General features: G+C 32.3%; 3 protein-coding genes across 4 annotated transcripts; 2 read left to right on the top strand and 1 right to left on the bottom strand.

The window, feature by feature from the left end:
* Positions 1 to 1,476: 1,476 nt before the first annotated feature.
* On the bottom strand, positions 1,477 to 6,491 carry LOC109797029 (uncharacterized). Of its 2 annotated transcripts, none has more exons than XM_020356916.3 (5): positions 6,137 to 6,491; positions 5,324 to 5,507; positions 3,915 to 4,329; positions 3,262 to 3,339; positions 1,477 to 2,285 (listed from the first exon to the last, which is right to left on the bottom strand). In XM_020356916.3, the coding sequence occupies exons 1-5, from the start codon at positions 6,227 to 6,229 to the stop codon at positions 1,790 to 1,792; spliced, it is 1,266 nt and encodes a 421-aa protein (XP_020212505.2). In that variant the 5' UTR covers positions 6,230 to 6,491; the 3' UTR covers positions 1,477 to 1,789. The 2 variants fall into 2 exon arrangements, with proteins under 2 accessions (XP_020212505.2, XP_020212506.2); XM_020356917.3 differs by having other exon boundaries at positions 1,477 to 2,282; positions 6,137 to 6,486.
* A 3,398-nt stretch (positions 6,492 to 9,889) lies between these two features.
* Positions 9,890 to 15,521, top strand: BPM2 (BTB-POZ and MATH domain 2). Its single transcript, XM_020358408.3, has 4 exons — positions 9,890 to 10,633; positions 12,197 to 12,545; positions 14,038 to 14,314; positions 14,997 to 15,521. Exons 1-4 carry the CDS (start codon positions 10,206 to 10,208, stop codon positions 15,173 to 15,175), a joined length of 1,233 nt encoding a protein of 410 aa, XP_020213997.1. The 5' UTR covers positions 9,890 to 10,205; the 3' UTR covers positions 15,176 to 15,521.
* Positions 15,522 to 16,750: 1,229 nt separating this feature from the next.
* LSM2 (Small nuclear ribonucleoprotein family protein) lies at positions 16,751 to 19,661 on the top strand. The gene is made up of 3 exons (XM_020358410.3): positions 16,751 to 16,907; positions 16,975 to 17,133; positions 19,357 to 19,661. Exons 1-3 carry the CDS (start codon positions 16,905 to 16,907, stop codon positions 19,474 to 19,476), a joined length of 282 nt encoding a protein of 93 aa, XP_020213999.1. The 5' UTR covers positions 16,751 to 16,904; the 3' UTR covers positions 19,477 to 19,661.
* Positions 19,662 to 24,242: the final 4,581 nt, after the last annotated feature.

Genomic DNA, 24,242 nt, shown 5'->3' with positions numbered 1-24,242 from the left:
TTCACTCTATTTATCTTTTCCTATTTCTTTTTATTTCTCTTGAACATCATTACTTTTACTTTATTACTCACATTTTATGTTCATCTTTTCCATTTGGCTTAAATATGTTTTTAGTCCCTCAAATTTAGGATAAATTTGTTTTTGGTCTTTCAAATTTAAAATTATTGATTTTAGTCCCTGTAATTTCAAAAAATCTTATTTTAGTCCTTATATTCAAATTTTGTTAAGAAATTTATCAAACATTATTGCATAAAATCTACCTATTAGTGTCCTTATTAGTGAAAATATCACATTAAATCCGGTTGATATTGCATAACTATATTAATTAGTGACTTTCAAATATGTTATTGATGACCTAAGAGACTAAAATAAAATTTTTGAAAATTACAGGAACTAAAAATAACAATTTTAAATTTGAGGGACTAAAAACAAATTTGTCTTAAATTTGAGGGACTAAAAACACATTTAAGCCTTTCCATTTTTATCCGCACTGGTTTTCATCAATTTCTATCTTTTCTGTCAAAATGGTCCCTTAAGATTTGTTTTGACCTAATATATTTAAAACCTAACTTGACCTATCAGTAAAATGTTAGGCCTACTTTTAAATAAATAAAAAAAAAGCTTTTAAAGTAGGCCAGAATTATGGGCTTTTAAGACAGACAGACATGTTTATAAATAATATTATTTGTAATAAAAATATTAATATTTAATATAATATTGTATCATTATTTTAACAATTAAAGTATTTTTACTTGATCTAGTTTGAATATCCATAAAATGTGACATGTTTTTATGATTTTATTATTTTAATCATTTTCGATGTGAGATACCTTAAGACCGTAAGCTTATTTAGTATAGGTTCTCGTTAAGAAATTAATTTGAATAATTTGTTTTTTTATATCTAAAGAAAAGAATATAGAAACAGCAAGAACGGATACATTTACCTCAATCCCTTTCCTCAACCACTAGACTAGATAAAAAAAAAAAAAAAAAAGTTTGGATAGTTTAATTATACACAATGAAAGTTAAATTTGATCACAAATCTTACCGAATCAACCTGTGAAAGGTGAAAACTTAATTCAACTACATCCCTAACATACCTATTTAAAAATGTTTACTTGATAATTAATCATGTAATTACTTTTACCCCTTCAACTTTATCCTTTGCATGCCAAAATCGTTAAATATTTGCGGAATGGTGACAAAAACAAACTGAAGGCCATGCCTCCAAGTGGTAGGCCGTCAATGTCATACATGAGGTAAAGAACAAATTCTTTCCCTTTTATTTTTCACTTTTATCTTCTCTTTTTCTCTTTATCTTATGATTAAGATAAAATTAACTCAAAATGAACAAAGACAAGTGATTTGGTTTGTAAATAACATGATGTCAAAAATCAAATTACATAATTTTTTTACCTTTAAACAACCTAAGTACTTAATTCGACAGACAACAGCATATTAATTTTAACAATGAAATAATAAAGAAAGTCAGTTTATTAATTCCATTGCAAAATTCTATATTACAAGCTACGGTACTAAACAATGCTTCCTGGGTTAAATGCTAGTAGGAAATTACTAACAGCCAAACCTTTGTTTATCAACTTTGGGCGTGAAGATCTCATTGTGGAACTATTTCTAACCTTTGTTCTTACTGTCTGCTTTGCTATTTGCTTCACCAAAAGCCATCACTGTAGACATCAACCAACCAGAAATAACTGAGCATTTACCCAATTAGCCATATAGCATATACAGTTCATCAATGATCAAACTACATCTTTGGAGATGTTACTCAAGCAAGCCTTAGCACCACTACTGCTAACAATGCTGCAGCAGTATAGTAAATATCTCTTATGCTCTTATCCAGCTTCTGCATCATTTCCTCTTCTTTCAAAGCCAACTTTCCTGCATTCTTGCTCAAGCTGACAATTGTGGCCCTTAGCTTATGTACTGCCCCAGAAAGCCAAACCATCCCAAATCCAAACCCAGTATTGAAAAAGGCAGAAGCACAAATGGTAGACCTTCCACAAGCTAGGTTACAGATTACAGATAGCAGGACCGCTAGGCCGGTACCAGCAATGCCAGCAGAAACTTGTGTCAGGAGCTCAGGAAGCTCGGGGCCAGATTTCTTCAGTGAGAGAATTACCGTTTTCCGACGTTGCTTCTTGTCAACCATCAGGGACAGAAGGATCTCACAAGCATGTGAATAGTTCTTGTAGAGATTCCTCTCCCTGCCTGCTTTCTTGTTCTTTCTTGGTGATGGCTTGATTTTGACTTTCTCAGGACTGCTAGACAAGAGAGAAGCATTAATCTTATATTTTTTTTTTGAGCAAGAAAAAATTACTATAACCAGTGCATATTCAGTAGATGAGGCTATTCACAAACTGGGCAGATACAGTCCAACTTAAATAAAGGCAAATAATAATTGAACATGATCACATTTATCCACACCCATGTATAATGTCAATATTAAAAGAAACCATAGAATATAACCCTTTCTCGTAAGGCAGGTAGTCAAAAAATCATTTAGATGGACTATTCTCATATTCTCAAATGTGGATAAAATAAACAGCAAAATAGTGATGCATATGTTTAATCTGCTCCACAAGTTTTACAAAGAATAGAATGATTGTCCAAATTTATTGAATAAAAAGTAACTTCCAGAGAAAAATTTACCACTAAAATTTGTTCCATAAAAAATAACTTCAATTAAAAAAATCTTGGAAAATAAAATATCATAATTATTGTGTTTGATTTCTCATTGAAAATGAGTTTTAGTGCTCAAACTGTTTTCATTAACTATGTTTTTTTCCCATTATTTTCTGCATAAAACTTTGAAAAACACATTTTTATTCTTTCTCAAACACAAATTATGCCTAAATACAAACGTACCAAATAATTTTTTTTTCCAAAATACAAATATATAATAGAACATTTTTCGTCTAGCATAGGATTTTGTTTGATTACAGGAACAAAAACTTATGTTTGAACCACAAGTATAGATGTTGGCAATAAAGCAACCTAATTATGTCTCTGGTTTCAAGAAGCACCTAAGATTTACTATTGCAACCCACATTCTTGTTGCAGTTTTCTTTCTTATGGGAGAAAGGAGAAAGGAGAAAGGATACTTGGTCTCAACCCTACTGTGGCACATACAAAAGTTTGATTTTTTAAACTAACTTAAAAAATTCACACCATAGAAACAGTCCAATGCTCAGTGAAATAAATACTAAAAAAGGGTATTGGAAAGTGTATTCTGCATACCTCCTTAAAGGAGCAGTTAAGGCAGATTGAATCTTCAGTGTGGAGGAATGGCTTATCTCTACTTCATTGATATTCACCCTGTAAATATGGAGTCTCAGCAAAAGTCAGTTCCTTGATACAAAGGATACAAATAATAGACAGTTAAATTTGAAGAATAGAAAATGAAAGGTCGTATTTATTACTGAAGAACATAATGATAATACAATAATTAAAAAATCATTTGAAGCAAGGAAACACTATGCAAATACATGTCAAACAATTCATCTAAACTAACTTACATTAATTACCACACATGTGTTCATATTTTCTATGGTCAAAGACAGGGAATCCCCACAACGCATTGCTATGAGATTATAAACCATTAGGAGCTGCTGCCAGTGACAATTCGAGTAGTTACTAACTAGGATGCCCTCCCAACAAATGCCATGTTCAAGATTTGACCTTTGAAAATCTAGTTGATCCAGAATAGTAGATGCTAATCCAAGGATCAACATAATTTTCAAAGAAAATTATTTATCAACTATAAAAAAATAAAAATAAAAATAAAAAAGAATTTTTAAGTAAATAAAATAGTCCTTATGATGTCTGGACAGTCAGAATTACACTTAATTGGTTAAAGTTTAAAAAGGTAACGATGGTCAACATATTTATACCTACTGAAGTGTGGAACAAGCATAGATTGCTTTCCAAACTTATGTGAGCATTTTGACAAATATGACTCGGCAACAACAGAGAGAAGGTCTTTCAACTCAATTGCAGTACCCATAAATGTGATTTGACCATCTGGATGAACCATGATCTTTGAAGAAAGGGCTGAATCTTGAACAAAATGCAGCAAAGGCTTCTGGATGTTGAATTTGCCAGTTGGGTAGATAAGAGATGACAATGGTTGCTGAGGTTCATTAATGCCTGACAACTGCAATTTCATCAAATCCGATAACAAGGATAAATTTGCTCCATCTATCCCTGCTTCAGCAGTCTCGGACATTAGGAGATTTAAAATTTTATCACGCTTAGTGCATTGTTCAACAATGCCAAAGCCAAAAAGTACTGCATTTGAGAACTTTGCTGCAACCAAAGACAAATAATGTTATTCAGAAGTCAGAATAAGACACATAATGTAAAAGCAGCACAAAGGATTTAGCAGCATAAATCATCTCAAGCACTCATCTCAACAGTAAATGCAGGCAGAAGAAAATATGTCAACCAAATTTTTGTAGTATGCTTTCTGGTTTTTATACTAATTAGGCAGGTTAGTAATACAAAACATCTTGCCAGTCTGCCACTTATTAGGATCCAACTGCAAGATTCAGTCCCACATTGGAAGTATGGGATTCTAGTGTGGAGTTAATAAGGCCTTGGACTCTTCAATTACAACAGCTAGTTTTGTGATGTGGTTTTCCCATTGTTCCTTCCACTATGTCTCTCAACTACAACAAGTGGTGCAAGTAATGACACCAGCATTGTAGTGTTCACTCAAGACTAATCAAAGGGCTACTGCACAGCAAGTTGCTTATGCCCCGGGGCTGCAAAGTGTGATGGAATGTTAGGATTCAATTGCCTGGTATGGAACTTGGGTCCCAAGTTGCAAGTATGGGATTCTAGTTTATACTTTATATGGCCTTGGGCTCTCCAACTACAGCAGCTAGCTTTTGTGGTGTGGTTCTCCCAAGGTTTTTATTATCACTTTAACATGTGAACGAAAGATGAAGAATCAACAAACAAAAGCGAACCATCCCCAGTGGTATGATGAGAGATGCAATGAAATTTGGAAGTCATGAAGAATAGAAGCAATCAGAGAATGCTGAAATTTAAAATGTATTTGCAGGATCATTACATCAAATAGAATTTAAGTACTTTAGCTAGCCTAGTCAAATGTGGTATATTTCCACATGACTAGTCTATGAGAAAATGAGATAGAATCATGTAAAAATAGGGGGAGTACTCTTACTAGAATTTTTCACATCACATGTTCTACACTACTACCGGTACATGGCAATGATCAAACAATTATCTAACATCATAGAGAAAGTTGACTACAAAATGGTTTGATCAAGCATACCTTGGTCATCCATAAGCATGGGTCTTTGAACTGAGAAGTCAACATTGAAAAACTTATTATTATAATCAACCGATTCATTTTCGGATTTCCTCAAATCCTCACACAGTCCTGGCTTAAGACAAGGAGACTGATATCTGATCAGCTCTGATTTTGCTACTGGAGAAGGAAAGGATGTTTTATAGCCCTGTCTTGGAAAAAAAAGTATCATAATTCATAAGTAACATGCAGGCAAGAAGTATTAGAATTTATAACCATGTAAACATGCCATGAGTTCAAAATTTGGGGTGGGGGGCAAACAAATACATGGAGGGTATTACTATGAGTTTAATTGTGATCCATTTTAGGTTAATTCTTCACACTGAAAACAGGTTAGGATGAAGAGTTTTGGAGGGGAATTTTTATAGTATTATAGGTGAACATCCCCTAGAAATGATAGATTATCGTGTAACCTTCAAATCATCACAATGCATTCACTCAAACGTTTTACTCTTCGCTAAATTAAGAAAAGAAAAATTAACTTCCCCTCCTCCGAAGATAGCCTTGATGAATTATGAAGAAAAAGTAACATGATAATCTCTTACACAATTCCTTTCATAATAAAATATACAAATGTAAATAAATTAAAGAATATTTACCAAAAGTGAAAAAATTACCCCATTCCCCTCCCAACCCTCCATTGAGTGATCATACCAAGGTTACTTTGTCACAACCCCTTTGCTAATTCTTAATATTAATAAACCCGATTCACAGCATAACACAATTCCATTCGTTAACATTGCTAAAACCAGCAAAATCTCAACTTGTTGATGTTACCTTGATATTGGTGCCGGCCAAGCCCAGTTGGGGGTGTAAGACAAGGCCAGGAGGGTAACCATGAGAAGCCATCAAACACAGACTCTGCACCATTTTTGAAAGAAACCCGGCTAAAGAAACAACCTTCTGTAGCCAAAGTTTCCTCCTTTCGTGCCCTGGGTCACGCCCCCATACACTTATCCCTTCCCGCACCTCAAATCCCAATTATTTTCCACAAAACCCCAAACACATAAATTATTAGGTTTTATTGTGATCCATCAACTCCAAAAAAAAAAAAATCCACCTGTTTAATCCAGAAACTTCCGAAATGGAATAAACAACCAATGGTATGCAGGAGCGTGAGAGTCAACGTTCGGAACCCACGAAAGACAAAAGTAGCTTGTCGTCGGCTTCATGTTCACAACATATATTAATATATATTATTTACTTTTATTTGTGAAAATTAGCTTGTGGTCGGTTTGGTGACTTAGAAAAATATAAGTAAATACTTTATTTTAAAATATAAATACTCACATTTAATATATTAATGTGGATTGAGAATATAACAATATCAAAATATAGTAAATAATATATTAGTTTTTAACAAATTTTGTGCTTAAAAAACTATAATAAATACACTACTGTATTTTTAGGATATTAAAATATAATTTAATTTTTAATTAGGGTATATTTAGTAAAATTAGTTTATAGGCTAGTTAAAAAATTATAAATTAACCAAAAGTTTATAAGTTATAAGCTTGGTGTTGAAAAATTAAAATTTACAAGTTAACTAATTAAATCAAACTATTTGACAATATTTACTAATAATATAGTTGACTAATATAAAATAACGTATGTATTTATTTGATAATGAAAATAGGAGAATAAAATTTATATAAAATAATTTTTAAATTACAAAAAGTACAAGAAATCAAAAGTAAACTAATGAGGATAAAAAATGAAAGAGAATAAAAAAATAATATGTTCAATATAACTTTTACCGGTTGAATGACATGTTATTTAATTATTAACTCGGACTAGTTATGTTAATTCACATAAGTTAATTGATTATGTTTTAATAATTAAAAAAAGTTTCCTATTATTTAAGAATATTCAAGACTAATTATAGTTTATAAACAATTTTTTTATCTTATTAAGACATCATTTTACACAAAAATAAATAATATCTCAAATATATTATACTTATTAATGTAACGAAATTGGGGTTAAAATACTAATAAGAAGTTAATCACATACTTATAACTTCAATTATAAATATATTTTTTAATACAAAAAAAAATCTCATGTTACTTTGGAGTTGAAACTAAAATAGTTTATAAATTCCCTCTTGATCTTTTACCCACCATTACATAAAAAAAAATCATTAAAATTCACATAAGAATGAAATTCAATCGAATTTATTTGTCTAGAAATTAAATTTGTAATTTGTTTAGTTACATTTTTAAATTGGATTTGCATTTAACTCACGCTGATGTTATCCACTCATTTGAAAAATTGAATAGAACTAACTTTGAACCAACAACTTGGACAACAATTTCTTGAAGTTCATGACACACACTACCCCAACATTTCATTTGTTATGAGCTAACACACATTCTATGTTTTTTGCTATGTGTGTTGTTCTTATACGTCGTTAAGAACAAAGTTTGCTCTCAAAGTCCCTCATGTTGAGCGTGAGATGCCCTCGTTAGATGCAAAAACTCTAAGGGTTCCTTATGTTGCTTCTGTCAAGTGTGAGCTAACTCTTGCCAAGCATGAACACTCTAGAAAACTCTTAATGGTATTATCGTTGGGCGTGGACTCGATCAGGTCGAGCGCAATCTAGATAAAGACCAACGTGATCCTCTAAAGATATCGTATCAAGCATGGGATGTGTGATGTTAGTCGTCGTCCTACTTGCGAATTCTCTATTATACTTTTGTTAAATCCCATCATTGTAATTATGTGTTGTGCCACTGATATAGATAGGCTATGTTTTTTATATATGAATGTATGACTATGAATGATGAGTAATCTGATATGAGAAACATGTGATATGCGAAACTACAAGGTCATGTGAATATAATGCATTGAGTTTGATTAACATGCGTCTTATGTATAAAAATATTTTTGAAAGGGTATGAAATACACTAATAGGAAAGGCCCATTGTATAAAGGCTTGTGAATCAACCTTGGAAATAACTTGGTTTAAAAGTCTTAGTTTTGCCCTTATGAGCACGGGATGTATCTTGCCCGACTAAACTATCCCGACCATACCATGGTAATATATCCTTATAATGAGATTGCGCAAAAGGTGTGACATCATATGTACTTCTAGACTTCTTTAGCATGTTACTAGCGACAATACATAAGTCTGATGCTTTTATTATGTCACGTACATGGTAATATATAGTCAATGTCTATTACATGTGCATTATAATCACATATGTTATTGTCTGTTATATTGTGAATGAATTAAGTATGATAATAATGTGCAATTGAGAATGTTATATCTTATCATATGTGTTGTTTGTGTTTGACTAGTCACTTTGCATTTATATACCGTGAGTTATAATAAAATGTTTCTCACTTCCTTTTCTTTTGTATTTTTTTTGTGACTGTTGTAGGTGATCATCAACATGGTATTGAGAATGTTGGTGACGAAACCTAGTCCATAATGTTGGGTGTTGCTCTAATAGTACATGTGACACCAGAAATTAATTAAGATTTGATTTACGTATTTAAATTAAATAGTTGATTTTGTTTTGTAAATTGTCATTTTCACTAAGTCTAATTTATGTTAATAATGTGAGCTTTTTTACCTATGTGAATTTTAAATTTATTTATTATATTGAAATATTTTAGTTTAATATTATATTATGTGTTATGATATATAAAATAGAAGACGTCATAAGAAGATTAAAATAAATTTTTATTTGAAAAACTAAAATAAACATAACCACTACATCCAAATTACTTTTTAGTTTACAAGTGAAAAATTCAAGTTATATATATATATATATATAATATCGTTAGTATAAAACTTATGAATTTAATATACACATGTTAATTGTTTCAACAAATAATTCACTTATTTAATTATGAGTTATTACTTTGATGGAGTTAATGATTATAATACTGATTATAACAAATCTCATATATAGTAAATCTATCGGCATAACAAACTTGAATTCAATATTATTTATTTTATACACGTAGATTCATATAATTCAACTGTTCAACTAATAACTTAACTCCCAATTTTGATGAAGTTGGTACTGTTTAAAACAAATTATCAACATATAAAGTAAGTGTACAAATAAAACGAACTTGAATTCTAAATATATTCATGCAATTTAATACTAACGACTGATTTTTTGTCTGTTTCAATTAAAAATTTAAACCGACTCATTAAGAAAAAACAAATAACTTAATCCAATATTTTGATAGAGGGAATTAAGAAAGTAATTTGAATAACATTAATCAAAGCAAAGAATAGCTCCTATAATTAGTAATGTAAGAAACTTGTTGTAGCATGTAGGTTTATCTGCTTTCTTCTTCTTTTTCTTTGTTGAGGCTCTTGATAAAACTTTCTTGGTAAATGGTAGAAGAAGAAAGAGACGACCCAGTGCCTCCACCTTCAGCGGTGTCGTAACTTTTTATTACAGTTTCACCCACACGTGTTTCCAAAGGAAAGCGAGCGGATCAAGAGAGGTAGTTGCGCGTCTCATCATTTATTCAATACTCATTCTCCCAAAAAATAAATAAAATAATTTAAAGACAAAGCCAAGTTATATTATTACAACTCATTTGCTTCTTCGCAACCTTTTCTTTTTCTTCTCTTCTGCAGTTCCCTTCTTCTCTCTGAATCCAAACCCTAGAAATTCCCCATCTTCCAGAATCTGACAAGTTTCCCCAACCAAACCTATATCCTCTCTCATCAAACCCTCACTTTCCAAAACCACACTCCAATCCCCTCCCCAATTTCGCGCATCGACTCGACTTCCCCAATTCCCAATTCCCAATTCCCAATCCCTCCCTCCGTCGTTCCAATTCAACGCATCGTCGATTGCGCTACGGTGGCTGGCGCATGGGTAAGATTCTCCGGGAGCTCGCGAAGCCGTCGGCCAATTCCTCATCGGCGTATCCCTCCTCGGCTCCGGCGACCACGTCGTCGACGTCGGTGACGGAGACGGTGAGGGGGTCGCACCAGTTCAAGATCACGGGGTACTCGCTCTCGAAGGGGATCGGGATTGGGAAGTACATAGCTTCCGACGTGTTTTCCGTCGGAGGGTACGATTGGGCGATTTATTTTTACCCCGATGGGAAGAGCGTGGAGGACAATGCCACCTACGTGTCGCTCTTCATCGCGTTGGCCAGCGACGGCACCGACGTTAGGGCTCTCTTCGAGTTGACGCTCTTGGATCAGAGTGGGAAGGAGAGGCACAAGGTGCATAGCCATTTCGAGAGGACCCTCGAGAGCGGGCCCTACACCTTGAAATACCGCGGTAGTATGTGGTGGGTTCATTTATATTTTCATTTTCAAATTTTATTATTAATCTTGTTCTTTATTTTGTGTAATGTAGTCTGAAAAAGTAAAATCAGCATTGGGGGTACTCGGCTATGTTTCAATTCTACCATGTTTGTTAACTTGCGTGTATTTGTGACAGTGATGGGTTTGCATTACAGATGCTAACATGTTCTTTCACGGAACAGGTTAAGAAAACAAAAACGGGGAGCATTTATTGAAAAGGAAAGGTTTTGCATGGTTTTTTAAAGCAGTTGGACGTTTTTACTTTTTAATTGGTTGGGACGTTGGGTTAAGTTTTTTTTTTTTTTTTTTAACATGTACCCAAGGGTACTGCTACTCATTTAGCAGGAGCCTTTTGAGTATTTGAAGTTTAGAAGGTTTGAGGTACTACAATTTATATTTCCATGACAAGTACCTATCTTATATTGAATATAGCTGTTGTATACCAAATTGTGTGATCATTTCTTTATTTATTTTTAACTGGTAAGTCTTGTATAGTGTCATATGATTGAACTGTTTGTCTGATGGATTAGGGGTTCGTGGAGTGATTTATGTGGTGAGATATATCATCCATCGATAGCAGGGTGGTGAATAGCACGCTATAGTGCCACTGTAGAGTGGCTCTTGGCTGCGACAGGGGCCTCCGTGGTGGCCTGGTTCAGTGTAGTGGCCAGGATACTGCTGCCATTCTGTTTTTCAAAAAACATGTCGCCTATCTCCATCTCATTTGACACTTCTATCCCACGCACCTCTTCCAGCCATCTCTGACAGCTTGCATCTGTTCTGCAGTTGTTTGGCTCCCCTGTTCTGTAACTTCTGCTCTTGTCTAGGGTTGAAGAAGCAGCGGACAAGTTTCTGTTTTGGGGAGAAGAGAAGATGATTGAGTTCTGTGAGGAGGTGGCATATGGGAGAAAGAAGCTAGGTTTTTTTGTTTCTAGAGTCTGAGAGGGTGCTGGGCCAGTACCCCAAATTTGGCCTTCTGTACCCAAATTAGTCCTATAATTATGGAAGGTGTTCTTTTGCTTTTTTTATTTTTTTATAATTATATTTTACTTTTATAAAAACTATAACTCTATAAGATGCACTGTAATATTTAATATGTACAAAACAAAGAAAACATAAATACATAATTATATATTATTTAATACTATATAATAGTGTCAAACATTTAATATGGTAGTATAATAATAAATAGTATATATAAATATTTAAATAGAATTAATATAATAATAGCAAATATATAAATAATAACAATAAGTAATAGAATATACATATGTATATATTAAAAAAACTTAAAAATTAGAATAGCGGCCATCCTGCCATATGCTGTCCTGACTTAGTGTTTTGGGGTTCAGCTGCTATGCCCTGCTATAGGGGATTTAAAACATTGGTTGCTATAATAGTAACAAGTGCTGTTGAAAAGGGATGAAGTGAATAATAATTGGAGAAGGGAGTGGGGGAAATTTTAGTGCCTTTTTGATTGGTATCTTTTAATGGGACTAGTGGTTTTTTTTTGGTATGTTCTGATTGTTTGGTGTTGGGTGTTTCAGGGGTTACAAGCGGTTTTTTAAGAGAACAGCTCTAGAGACATCAGACTACCTTAAAGACGATTGTCTGTCAGTGAGTTGTAGTGTTGGTGTTGTAAGGTCGCGAACAGAAGGTCCTAAAATCTATACCATAGCTGTACCGTCTTCTAGCATTGGTCAGCAATTTGGGAAACTGCTGGAAAGTGGTAAAGGAAGTGATGTGAATTTTGAAGTGAATGAAGAAATTTTTCCTGCTCATAAATTGGTACTAGCAGCCCGTTCACCTGTTTTCAGAGCCCAGCTTTTTGGTCCTATGAAAGATCACAATACCCAGTGTATTAAAGTTGAAGACATGGAAGCTCCAGTTTTCAAGGTTTGTCTAATTTGGTTTTGGTTTTTATTTGGCTTAATTCATTTTTGATATATCTAGTATTACAATTGTGCGATTTTGGCATCCAAGGTTTTAATGGAGCAATCTTAGTCTCTCAATTATTGCAATTATACGATTTTGGTTCTCCAAATTTTAATCAAGTAATTTTAGTCCCTTTAATATAACAATTGTATGATTTTAGTCCCTCAAGTTTTGCAATTATATATTTTTTTACCTATTTAAGTTACATATATTATAATTTTCATTTATGTGTTAAATGGTATAATTTATTATCACTAAAATTACTAATATATGTAGCTTAAATAGGTTAAATTTTGTATAATTGCAATAATTGAGAGACTAAAATCACTCAATTATAGTATTTTAGGTACTAAAATTGTTTAATTAAAAATTGAGGGGCTAAAATTGCACAATTGCAATACTTAAGGACTAAAATTGCTCAATTAAAATTTGGGAGACTATAATTGCATAAATGATATACTTGAGGACCCAAAACACATTTAAGCCTTTTTATTTTGTCCACGTTTTATAATTTTGTGCATTTGTTCCTTGGTTTTGCTTTTCCAGTTCCATTATTAGGAATGTCTTTTGATGTACCCACTACTATGATCTGATTCATGTATTGTTCTGAAATAGGTTTGCAAAATCTGTTCGTAATGCTTGTTTTAGACTACATCTCCTCTGGGCCCTATGAAAATGACATTTCATTGTGTTACCCTTTTCTTTCATATGAGCAGTTACTAGTTTGTTTGGGAAGTTGAAAATTGTGGTATCTCTGCCAAAATAGTAGCATCATTTGCTGTTGGATGATCACTCATTTGTTGGCAGTCCACATAGGGAAGGCATAGGCCTTTCTCATTTAAATTGACAGTTACGAGCTTGCTCAGTTGTTTGTTGTTCCTTTGTTTTTAGGTTCTCCTTGGGAAACTTGTACTGCTTGCTTCTGACCATATAATTGTTATAGTTTGTAGTATCATTTTGCTGAAAAAGAAACATGAATTCTGGCATTGAAAGAAAAGACATTTTATTGTAAGAATTTGCATTTAGATTATTATAGGCAGATTCACGCTGTCTTTTGGCCATGGGAATAATTGATGTCTTGTGATATATTCTTTGGCTGGGAAATTGGTTCTTGCTAATCAGTTTAATTCTACTAGTTTCTTTTATCTAAGTGCTACCATGAATGTGATTTGACGTAATATAATAAATAGTTTATTTAATATTTTAAATTTTAAATATGCCAAGAAAATTGAGATCTTCTATTTACATCTGAATTTAGATGTCCTTAGAAGCAAACGTCATGGGTTTAGTTTTTTGTAATTACATTGTGGGGGAGTACATGGTGACTCTGGTTTCCATACAATTATGACATGCAAGGCTTCTGGCGGGCCTTGCTGAGTTTAACTTGATAAATTACACTGAGCAATATGCATGTAGATTATTTTGTCACTTGTGCCATTTCTCTATTTTTCAGGCATTGCTTCATTTTATATACTGGGACTCGCTACCAGACATGCAAGAGCTTACTGGGTTGAACTCAAAATGGGCATCAACCTTGATGTGTCAGCATCTTCTAGCAGCAGCTGATCGATATGGCTTAGAGAGGCTTAGGCTGATGTGCGAAGAGAGTCTCTGTGAAGATGTTGCAATTAATACTGTGGCTACAACTCTAGCCTTGGCTGAGCAGCACCATTGTTTCCAGCTGAAAGCTGTCTGTCTCAAGTTTATTGCTACCTCAGAAAATCTAAGAGGTTTGTTATTCTTATCTGAACTTCTATTTCGTTGCTTACCGAAAAATATAGTACAATATGGGGAGGGTAATTGTGGCACTAGAAGGTCTGAAAGTTAATTTCGTTACTATATCAACGGTGAAGCTTGTCAATTATCGTTGTGTCTCATTTTGTTTCCCAGTCTGAACTTGCATGAAAAAATGCTAAAGCTGTAAATAAAATAACATGGTTTTACTTCAATGTGATTTTTTCTATCTACTTCATTAATCCATACAAATACAGCTCGGTGATTGTCCCAACTCCCAAGTTGACATCAATTCTTGTATCACCAGTTAATTTTTACCAGTTTGTACCAGAAAACCTTACGAATCATTTTTCTGTTTGTCAATATTTAAACTTTGCTTTCTGCTTTCTTATCTATCTGCTATTTATTTTTTAATGAAAAAAGAAGACCGAAGTGCATAGATTATGGAACAATCAGATACGTCTTCCGGGATTTTGGTTTAACTCGGGGGTGGAATCTTTGGTACTCATATTTTATGTTTGTTTGTGGGGTGGTTAACACATCTAATAGTATTGTTATGTATGCAACATTACAAGAGTTTTGTGTTGTAAATTTAGCCGGACCAATTTGAACGAAATTGTTTTTAACCTTCATCCAGAAAATTATTATTAACCTATTTTCATCTTTTTGGTTCTTCAGCTGTGATGCAAACTGACGGATTTGAGTACTTGAAGGAAAGTTGCCCATCTGTTCTGACTGAGCTATTGGAGTACGTGGCCAGATTTACTGAGCATTCGGACTTCATGTGCAAACATAGGAATGAAGCAATACTTGATGGCAGTGACATAAATGGGAGGCGGGTGAAGCAAAGGCTCTAGTGTGAACACTGAACAGCTTTCTGTACAACCCTCTTCCTCTCTCCGTTTTAAAAGATAGCGAGAGCTTAGTTAGAGGGAGAATATATAAAATCTTTTATAGGATCAGAGGCAATTTTTAATTTTCTTAGCTTATTCATGTGTAAGAGATGTAAATGTAATTTGTGCTGTTGCTGTTACCGTTCTGTGTTTACTTAGGTTTCTGTAATATCTCAAGTATTTCTTTTTACCGGAAGTGTCGATCCGTTTGCTTTTGTATGCTTTACTTTTGATATTCTGTATGTTTATTCAATCTAGCAGGGCAAGTACTGTTAAACATTTGAAAGACATATTCTGATTCTATTCTCTATTTTGTACCAATTATGCCAATATAGCAATACTAGTTAAGCCGCCGCGGCCTTCAGACCAAGTTTGATTGGGGTTTTAGAAAATAGAATTTACCCCTTCAAGACCATGCGGGCCATTAATTGTTATGGCGTGAACACCTTTCATTTATGATGTTTTCTTAAAATTGGTAGTCAACTTGTAAATTTCCCCCTTCTTGCTTAAATTTATAGAAGTTTGATTATCGAATAGCTAATTAGGAAAATAAGGAAATTTGAAAATACTAAATAGTGTTTACCAAACAAGATATGCATTCAAGTTTAAGAACATGAGCTAACAGTTGAAGATTTTTATATTATTATTGATAAGAGAAGGTCCGGGGAAGGGCCATGGAAATTTAAGTGTGATCAAGTTTTGGAGAGAGAATTAGTTTTATAGTTGGTCTAAAAGATTAAATTTGTAAGGGATATTTTGGGGTTTCAATTTCATGGAGAACTTGTCTCACTAATTTTAGTGACGTCTTTTTTCTTCAACCATTTTCTTTTTATTTGAAGTTTTTATTCGAGACTTTTAGAAATTCGATTTCAATTTTACTTGGATAGACATGTTAGTTCACATATTAATAATGTAATGTGTTTATTTTATTCTCATATCATATTAAAATATTATTTGATATATTTTTTTTCTTTAAAATAGAAAGAGAATTTGAATTAGATGCTTATAGATAAATTTTTTTTTATCAAAAATCAAGAAATTTATTTATTTATAAAAAATGGGATGAATGTAGATTATATATATATATATATATATATATATATATGTGTGTGTAGAGATAATATGCATCCTCTACCCCTCAAAAAAAAAAATATGCATCCTCTTCTCGAGAGACTTTTTTATTTGAGTTAAAAACAATTATTATAGATGATAGAAATCTTTTAGAATATTTAATATAGTGGTACCCAAACTTCGCATTCAATATCACTAGAGGTATAATCTTATGTCATTTCATCTGCATGTTCAGTAATAGGAGAAATATAAGTAACTTAAAAAACTATGTTGTAAAGAGTTTTTATTTTATTTTGAACTAACTAATGTGACGTAATGAAATGAAGTGTAGTTTAAAAAAAATAATTTTTAAAAAATATTTGGGCTAATTTTATTATGACAATATATATGTTAAATTTTATTTTGTAGTAAAAAAAAAAGTGTCTGGACTTTGTAAGTGTTTCTTGTGATCCAAAGATCTTGAATCCATCAAGCATCTGGCAATTGGGTTTGCGCATGGGCGGGGGCAATTTCGGCAGAAGAGTGAAATGTAGTTATTATTATTGGAATAGAGGTTGAGCGTGAATAAGGTTAAATTTTGGCAGCAGCGTAAGCGTTCTGTTTCCCCTTTTCCTCTGCAAACATGGTACACATTCCTTTCTTCTTCCTTCTTTTCTCTTTTCATTTCGCTAACGATTTGGGTTCTGTTGTAGTTGTTCTTCTCCTACTTCAAGGATTTAGTGGGAAGAGAAGTAACCGTGGAGCTGAAGAACGATTTGGCCATCAGAGGCACGTTGCATTCTGTTGATCAGTACCTCAACATCAAGCTCGAAAACACTCGCGTTGTCGATCAAGACAAATACCCTCACATGGTTTCCCCTCTTTCTACCCTTATTTAATCTTTTTTCATTTCTATTACACGTTTCCTTTCATTGTCCGTACTTCTGCGATCTTCTGAATTTCAGCTGTTTCAAATTAGGGTTTATGAGGCTTTAAAATTTAATTTCGGATTAACCGATTATGGTTCAGTAGATTTCCCGGTAGCCACTGATTTTGTAGGGTTTCATTATTTATACATGTATATTGATAGAGGAATATGCCGACTCCTGTGGTTTCACTTCAAATACAAATGCTGAAGCAATTTTTCGTGGTCCGTGTATAGCTCAGCAACTTGGTTCTCTAAATATAATGTGTGAATCAGATTCACATGTGACAATACCTGTAACAATTTCTCTTAACAAGGAGGGAGTTCCATTGACTCACCCTTGTGCTCTTTTAATTTCTAAAATCAGAGCCTTCTCAAGCCAGCCATTTAGGCTTTCTTTCCATCATGTCTACCATCGAGGGAATAAAATAATAGATTCTCTTGCTAAGACTGGGAATATTTTTTCCTGCTCATATGTCTTCACTGTTGTTGGGAGATATGATGGGGATATTGTATTTAAGGAGTAGTTTGTTTGTTTGCTATTCTATTTTGTTGTTTCTATTTTCCCACTAATAAAAAAAAAATATATTATTCGTATTTGGGTGTGATGTTGAAGTTGGAGGTCTGAGCTCACACTAGGCCACCTTTCCTCCCATTCCTATCCAGATGTTTACACCTCCAATAGAATCAAGTATTAAAAGAAAATAGTTTGTTTTAGTATTTTTAAATTTAATTTGTTTCAATTCTAGTTATCAGTTTATGGAGTGTTTAATGGTTTAAGGATTTGGCGCATCTTAAATGATAAGATTGTTATATAACCAGGATTTGGATTGTGTATTGGCGTGCCTGAGTGTGGTTACTGGCTAATTTTAAAATTTGAGTTTAGCTGTAGATTGTGGTTTGAATTGTACACTGGTACATGTGAATTGGAAGTTGTGGTAAAAGACTTCATCTCGAAGTAATGAGTTAATGGAACATAGCCTTGAGATTTAGCATATGTCCAATAGTTGTCTGTTTGTATGTGATTGAGAGGAAGGGGGTACAAGTTTCTCCTTTAAACTCCATGTGGGTGGTAATATAGTTTACACACTGCAAGAGTTTAAAATAAAAAATAGAAAAAAAAATTATGCTTTCAGTTTTTCTATTAATGTTTAATAAATTGATCTAGGGTTTCTGGATTTTATTTATGTACCTGTAATGTGTTTTTGACTTGATTATAGCCTGAAGGTCGGTAGAATTTTTTGTCTATTGGTTTCTTAGAGAAACATTGAATGTGAGATTATATTTGTCTGGTTTCTTGATTGTTTTTTGGCTAACATCAGGTTTCTCATTTTCATCGTTAGCCAGCCTGTCTTTTGTCACTCTTCTTCTATATGACTGTTCATGTGTGTCTATGAAATGGATTTCATTGAAAGTGTGGGTTGTATGTTTGCATCTGATAAGTTTGCGTTTGATACTTCAAGTTTATGCTAAATAACAAGGCTTAAAGGACTTATTAATTAAGGGGGGATATATTTTTCTTCATCTACATTTAATCACAGTAAGTCAATCAATTAATTGGTTTAATTCTAGCAAATAGTGGGAAAAGTTTAAAGATTTGACTCAGGCTGCTAATGCTCATTTTTTATGTTCCATGAATATGGATAGATTGAAGTGACTACAAGTTATATCTCGTATATTGTTGGGAATTGGGGTGTATGTTGGGATTGTGGAGTTCATAACTTTATATATGTTTGGTAGCTTTGTCTTTTAAAGGGGATGCCCTTATGTTTCAATTTTATGGCCCTGACTTAAATGTTATTTTTGTATGCCATTATGAAAAGATACGAATATACTATAGAGATTTTGATGGTAGAAAATATAAATACCAACGTATGCTGCGATAGATAAATAAGGCATGTTCACTTTATGGATATAATTGGAAAAGGATTATAGAATACAGCTTTGGGTGTGAGAGAACCAAACATTAAAATGAAGGGAAATTTGTACAGATTTCTCAAGTCTCCTGTTAAATGGGAGAAAATGTATAGCTGAGTTTTTTTTTTTTTTGGGTTTAATTTTGTTATATTTAGCTCTCTTAATTTGTTATATGACCTGAATAGCTTTAATGTGAATTCGATTTTGATTCTCTTCATATTATAGTCAGTAACGTGTGACTATTTGGTGTCAGCTTTCTGTAAGAAACTGCTTCATCAGAGGGTCGGTAGTGAGATATGTGCAATTGCCTCCAGAAGGGGTGGACATTGAACTATTGCACGATGCCACGAGGAGAGAAGCTCGGGGCGGTTAATGTCGTCATCTTGTAGTGTATCTTTTTTTGAGAATTCGATAGGCTTCCATATGGTTTATGTTATCCTTTCTACTACAGAAGGAAAACTTTTTTCAGATGTTAAGGCTATGTAACTGTATTGCTTTTTTTCCTATGCTTTTGGAAGCTTTGTCCAGTTTTAATGTGACAAAATGTTACTGGTGTAACTGCATTGCTTTTTCCCTCCTCTGGTGCCTCTATTCAGAAATATCATCAAGTATAATGCATATAAGATATCACCAAGCCTTTCTTTTATGAAGTGGCTAATGGTGATGAGCCGCGTCACACCTATTTTTTTTCGGATTTGAACCCAGCAAAACAGGACTATCACTATGATAATATCTCATTTTATAATAACCTTTTTATTCCCGTACAAATCAGTGATTAAGCAATGCCCTAAAGCGTAATTTCATGTCCCTTTATAATTTGGCTACACTTGTTTGCAAGCCAGCAAAAGGGAAATTGTCAAGTCTTTTTTTTTCTTCAGTTTCTGCCATTGGTATTGTAGCATCCTCGTTATATTTTGTACTACAATGTTAGTAATATATATTTTCTCGATACACTTATTTGTAACTCAAATTCATGTGAATCAACCAAGGAGGAAATGTAAGAAAGTGTACTTTTTTTGGTAAATGTGTAAGAAAGTGTATTGTGCTATTGTATATATAGTTTGTTTAATTGTATTTAGAACCTTGAAGTATTATTTTTAAGATTAAACAAATTTAACCTTATTGTTGTTGTTTTTCTTATTTAAGTTCTTCAAACTTTATTTTAACTTAAATAAGACTAAATTTTTTATTTGAATTAATTTGGGTTTTCTTGTCATGTTTTTTCTTGTACTATTAAAGATTTGGAGTATGGAAAAAGTTTTTTTTTTTTTTTATCACAATTCAATTTATTCTCAGCTCAAGTCATTCAGTTAGAAAGAGTTACTCATGTTTGGTCAAGAATAAGAATTGAGTACAATAGCTGATTTTATAACTCGTAGAGAAAGTTTTTGTAAGATCATATTCATGACCAAACCTTTTGTAAAAGCCCTCAGTCACAAGTCAACTATTATACATTTATAAAAACTCCGAGCACTCTTAACCCTAAACACTTATTTGCAGAACGATCAACAAGTTAAAAGCTTAACGTCCAAGTTTGATTAATAATCAAATTCAGCCAACATGTTCTATTTCCAACAAGAAGAAATCGAATCTACTTGAATATTAAAAACACGTGATTAAAGTGATAATATTAATATATAATTAAGGACCTAAATGATAATAAGTAATAAAGTTTAGGATTTATTTGAAATTCTCATCATTTATTTGATATTTTTTTAGTTTCAAGGAGTAATGTGACAATGCTCATTACTTCGAAGAATCAAAATAATTCTTTACTCTATTTTTAAAATGTAAAAAACTTTTTCACTATTATTTGAAACAAATTTAGTTTATAAAAATATATCATATAAAAAAATTATTTCACATCTGTATTAAATGTTGTGTTTATGACATATGATACATAATTATTTTAAATAATATTATTAAATGTTATATTATCCTATATAATATATTTATTAGATGTGTGACTTGCAGGAAAAAATATCTCCAGCAGAATGTTAAAGACTAATTTTTTCTCAAGACGTCAAGACATGGAAAGTTTTGTTTTACATTCAAAATCTTCATACACATGATCAAAAATTAATCCTGACAACATTTATTTATCAATTGCATTGAACCTTGTTTTCATGTGAAAATTAAATCAAATTATAAATTTTTTAAATGATTGAAAAATTGATTGATTCTTGAATTGATCACTCCATAATTATTTATGCAATATTTAGCACGAAATAAATTGTAATAAAACTTAAATTACTTCTAATTATGTATATAACTTTCAAATAAGATTATTTTCTAAAAACTCTTGATATTCTCACAATAATTATTTATGCAATATTCAACATGAAATCAAATTTAATAAAATTATTCCTAAAACTATAAAATAATTCAAAAAGATACATAACAAAATACTGTTTCTATATTTAATAATTAGTGAATGGAATTTTATAGTGATACAAGTGAAATTTAATGATATTCCATTAGGAAAAAGTTAGATTTTTATGAATTTAATTTTAATTTTTTCTTATATGCTGAATAATATTTTTTAGTAAAATGGTAGATAAAAGATGACACCTTCATGATTGAGGGAGTCAATGATATTTTGATAATTCTCAAATTAAATATTATTATCTATTTAATAATTAATTGTGTAACATTTTTTTTTTAAATTTACTTATAATGTAACTAGCTTGATTGTCTTAAATTGTAGTAAAACATAAAATCAAACTCATTTAATATAAAGTTCAAATTTTGGACACTACTTTTTCATAGGTCATCACTTAGAAAAATTCTTTCTTTGTATACAGCAGTCGCAAGAGAGTGTAACTTTCATGAAGTCTTGAATATTTAATGAATAAATAAATAACATTTCAAAATAGATTTTGAAACAAAAATGTTAAACATGTTTCAGAAATTGTTTGTTTATTTTTTTGTCTTTAAGAATTATAAAAAAAATCATCAAGAATTAAAAACATTAATAAAAATATTTTTAAAAACTAACAATATATTCAAGGTGTAAAAAATATAAATATATAATTGTGAGTCGCAATTGGAGAGACAACTCTAACACTTCATAATCATGTTAATGTTTACTTAATAGGTTAAATTATGTATCCATCATTAACCTAAAAATAAATCTACTAACCTTAACTTTTGGGCTCTTCAATTAGAAAATATTTATTATTTATTTTTGTAAAGTGAAAATATCATATATGTTGACAAAAAAAAAACTTTAAATATATCTTTCTCATTTAAAGGGAAAAAAATCTTCTTAAAATTTACTTTAAAACTCACTTATTCAAAGGACATAAGAGTCTAAATATTATTTAGAACCTTATCATTTACTCCCCTATGATCACACACTAACTTTAGTTTATGTACTTGTAAATGATCACACACTACAAACACCGTCATCTTATAGCCCTATTGTTTGATTTGACAATTACTACTAAAAGCTCTGGAGTTGGAAACCCTAAAAGCATGTTAATCTTTAGAAGGTTGGATTAAAAATAAGTGGAGTTGGCTTAGGAAAGGTATAAAAGAATTTTTTTTAAAAGGAAGCTCATAACTTAAGTTTTTCAAGAACTGTAGAAAGAAGCTATAGAGAGATTATCTCCTCCGTCTCCCTTCTTTCTTCTTCTTTCTTACTATAACTTTCCTTTTATATCATTTTCTCAGTTGATCCTATTAGTTGTGGGCTAGAATTCGAGCTTATGGAAGCAGAAGATTAAAGTTAAAGTTACATAGAGCACCTTCTCTTCTCCTCTTAAGTTGCCAAGAGGTAAGGGAAGCTGTGATTTTGAATTTAGGTATGCATTCTATGGTTGTGATGATTGTAATGAATTAATTAAAGGTGTTGAGTGATTGAATGATGAAGTTGAAAGGGTTTTTGTGGGTTTTGTTGTTCATAAGGTGTTCATGGAGGTTCATGCTTGATTCTTAATTGAATTGTAGTTGCATGTTGATTTTGATGATCAAATTGTGTTGTACAGGTTGTATAAATGTTGTTTATTGTGTTGCATGTTGTTGGGATTTACTGATTTTTAGAAGATTGGGCGAAATTGGGTTTTGCACAAATGTAGACTCTGATATTGCGTCGGATGCACCTTCTAAGTGTCGAGTGAGACTTTAAAGAGATGTCTTTGTCTCAATCATGCCGGGCGTAGGATCAGTGGCATCAGGCGTGAAGAGAGAGACTCATCTCAGGTTTAAATCTCGCCAAGTGTGGGTTGAATAACATTAGACGTGAGGAGAAAGACCCATCTCTACTTGGGTTTACACCGGACGCTAAAACGTGTAGCGTTGGACGTGAGTCAGGCAGAGAGCTCTTTGCCTGATCAAGGTCGGGTGTGGGAGTGTGGGGCCTTCTCGACCACAATCACGTTGAGTGCGAGTTGTGCGATGTCAGACATGAGTGAGATAGGGAGCTCCCTACCTTAATGGCATCGAGCATCCAATGAGTGGTGTCGAGCGCGAACTATATGATGGAAAAATGGTTGTTAAAGTTGTTTTTCAATCGATGAATGATGAATAAGTTGTATAAATGGTATTGTAAGATGTTATATGTGTGGATATGTTGTAAAGTTGTAAGTTATTTTAGTTGCTTAAGCTAATTTCTGATATTATTCAATCAAAGTTGTGAATGTTGTAAGGATGTACAATGTTTATGTTGTTTAAGTTGTTATGTTGTAACGCTAAAAGTTGAATGTTGTATGAGTTATATATTGTTAAATCTGATAAGTTAAATGTTGAAAGATGATAAAATTGTTAACCTGATAAGCTATAGATATGTAGGATAGATATATCTTTTAAATACGATAAATAGAAACTAAAGGAGGGTTAAAAAATGTTTTTGAACTTAATATCTCATTGTGTGGATATACGTTGCGGTACTCCAAGTGTCCGATTGAAACCCTTTAGTAAGTAAGTTGGCCTCAGAATGGGTAAGTTATTTTTTAGTTGTTTCCTCTAGATTTTATTTGGTATCCTTGTGTGAATAAAGTCAAGGCACACGTGTATAAAACAATTAATTGAGTAAAGTATTGGGTTGGGGACTTAGCCTCTAACCTAATATCAAAAGGTTATAGTATTTGGAAGGTACTTAGTGAACTAATCCTATAGGTGGTTTAGTGTTGCAGACTA

Source organism: Cajanus cajan, chromosome 6 (genome assembly GCF_000230855.2).
Source record: "Cajanus cajan strain Asha chromosome 6, NIPB_CcT2T_4, whole genome shotgun sequence".
In the NCBI taxonomy this organism is placed as follows: Eukaryota; Viridiplantae; Streptophyta; class Magnoliopsida; order Fabales; family Fabaceae; genus Cajanus; species Cajanus cajan.
Note: the sequence above shows the minus strand (reverse complement) of the source record. Positions and strands in the feature narration are given on the sequence as shown.